This window comes from Gekko japonicus, unplaced genomic scaffold (assembly GCF_001447785.1).
Source record: "Gekko japonicus isolate JY-2015 unplaced genomic scaffold, Gekko_japonicus_V1.1 scaffold2151, whole genome shotgun sequence".
NCBI lineage: Eukaryota > Metazoa > Chordata > Lepidosauria > Squamata > Gekkonidae > Gekko > Gekko japonicus.
In genome coordinates this window covers 98,248-100,527 of record NW_015169848.1, presented here as the reverse complement: position 1 = coordinate 100,527, position 2,280 = coordinate 98,248, and the positions used below count along the sequence as shown (strand labels likewise).

The 2,280-nt window shown below is 47.9% G+C and overlaps 1 protein-coding gene across 1 annotated transcript in view; it reads left to right on the top strand.

The window, feature by feature from the left end:
- Positions 1–1,636, top strand: part of MKLN1 (muskelin 1) — a 213,215-nt gene extending 211,579 nt beyond the window's left edge. The window contains exon 18 of the mRNA XM_015417348.1: positions 1,211–1,636. Within this exon, the coding sequence (XP_015272834.1) occupies positions 1,211–1,356 (146 nt within the window). The 3' untranslated portion in view covers positions 1,357–1,636. The remainder of the gene's footprint in view (positions 1–1,210) is intronic.
- The last annotated feature ends 644 nt before the right edge of the window (positions 1,637–2,280 follow it).

Sequence of the window (2,280 nt, the reverse complement as noted above, 5' to 3'; positions counted from 1 at the left end):
ACATTCTTGTCTTCCCGTCGGCGGGGGGGGGGGGGGGGGGATGTTTGAGTTTAGTATAAGTCAGTGGCCCTAGTATTGGCGGCCGTTCCTGACACAAGCTGTACACGTGTCTCTAGTACTGGATCTACCAATAAACAGGTATCTTCTCATGAAGCTCTGTGTTGCGTAACCTGACTAAGGACCCTGACATATAGCCATACAGGCTGAACTCTTTGTGTTATTCACACAGAATAGACTCAAAACTCACATTCACACAGACTAAACTGTTGGTCTTATTCACACAGAATGGACTCAGAAACTCTCATAGTCACACAGACTAAGCTCTCTCTTCTCACTTCACACACAGAATCACCTCATAGATGCCTCCCACACTCTCAGTCATCAGCCAATCGCATCACACTTGTCTCCCTCTAGCACTCTCCTTACATTACTGCAGTCAAACTAAACATTTAAAGAAACACACACACCAAAACAAGAAATCATGACACCCCGTCCCTTGACCCATAGCTACGGTGGGGCTATTGGGGGCTCTGCCCCCTCCCTTAAAGGGACAGCCCCACAAGATTTCTCTTCTCCTGCCAGCCACCCGAGCAGAGAGGGTGTTTAAAGTTTGGGGACTATGTTGGGGAATCCTGATCTACAGCAGTGGTCCCCGAGAGCCACCCATGTAGTTGGGGTCTTTGTAGAGCGCTTCCATCGAACTCCTTTAGACCAATGCTTCCTCTAAGCTGTGGAGTCTTGTGAGCAAAAATTCTACTTTGTGAGCTACTGGTATTAAAGTTGTCTGTGAGCAATAGGTACCACTTTGGTGGGAAGGTCACAGCATTCCGTGCGCCTTGGTGTTTAGTCATGCTGGCCACATGACCACAGAAACGTCTTCGGACAGCGCTGGCTCTTCGACTTTGAAACAGAGATGAGCACCGCAATCCTAGAGTCGGATTTGACTGGCTTTCGAGCAAGGGAACCTTTACCTTTAAATCAGTTTGCTCTGGAGCCATCCATCCTGAGTGAAGACAAAAATGTGTGAGCCGGAGGCTAAAGGACTGTTAGCTCACGCTAACTCAACTCAGAGGGAACACTGCTTCAGACTGTGTTTTAATTTCAAGTTCTGCCACATTTAGATTTTTCTGACTCTTTCCAAGATGCTGTCTAGTAAAACAAACCGACAGCACCCCAAATTCGGATCAGTCTCACCTCTGTCTCTTCCCCCCCCCCCCTTTCTCTCCACTTCCAGGGTTTTCGGATGTCGATCACATCTACGCCCAACGGACTCAGCTCTTTGATACCTTAGTGAACTTCTTTCCCGACAACATGACGCCGCCCAAAGGCAATTTGGTAGACCTCATCACCCTGTGACCGGGCCACGGGACACTTTTTGCTTTCAGTATTTTTAATTTTAATTTTTTTCCCTCGGTGCGTTGATTTGAGTGACTGGTGGACTGCAGTAATAGAGTAACCCAGCTTTGAAAAAGGGGCTTTATGGATAAATACCAAATGGGATTAGGCTAATAAAGAGAGAGAAAAAAAGTAATTAACGTACTTCTAACGGAGCAGAAACCAAAATCTATAACTTCCGACCGCGGCTTTTAAAAAGTTGAGGAACGTCGAAAAGAAGAAAAGCAAAGTTGTGTCTTACATATGAGTCGTTAATACTTCACAGTCTCCCCCCCTCCCACGTGCGTGCGATTGAAGCCGTGGAGAATGACAGTGGGACGGGGGTGGGGTGGGGGCACCGTGCTTCGGGTTGGTTGCATTTTGGTCCCGATTCTTGCTTTGTCGATATTTAGCGTCGCTTTTCAGTATTTCTGCAACCTGGCAGCAAGCACATGAGGATACTGTGTGTGTGCGTGTGTTGACCTCGGGTCTTTTCTTTTTGTGGGGTGAGTATTGTGTGTGTGTGTCTGTGTTGACTTGGGCCCTGGCCCCACTGCTGGACCTCCTGATGGCACCTGGCATCTTTGCTCACTGTGTGGCACAGAGTGTTGGACTGGATGGGCCCTTGGCCTGATCCAACATTGGCTTCTCTCATGTTCTTATGTTCTAATGTCTTGTCGTTGCAACCAATATTCCCTCTAAGCTGTGGAGTCTTGGGAGCAAAAACTCTACTTTGTGAGCTAGTGGCATTAAAGTTGTGAGCGAGCGGTTTGGCTGCTGCATAAATCAGTTTGCTCTGGAGCCCTCCTCCCTGAGCTAAGACAAAAATGTGTGAGCCAGAGGCTAAAAAAACTGTGAGCTGGCTCACACTAACTCAGCTGAGAGGGAACACTGGTTGCAACCTGT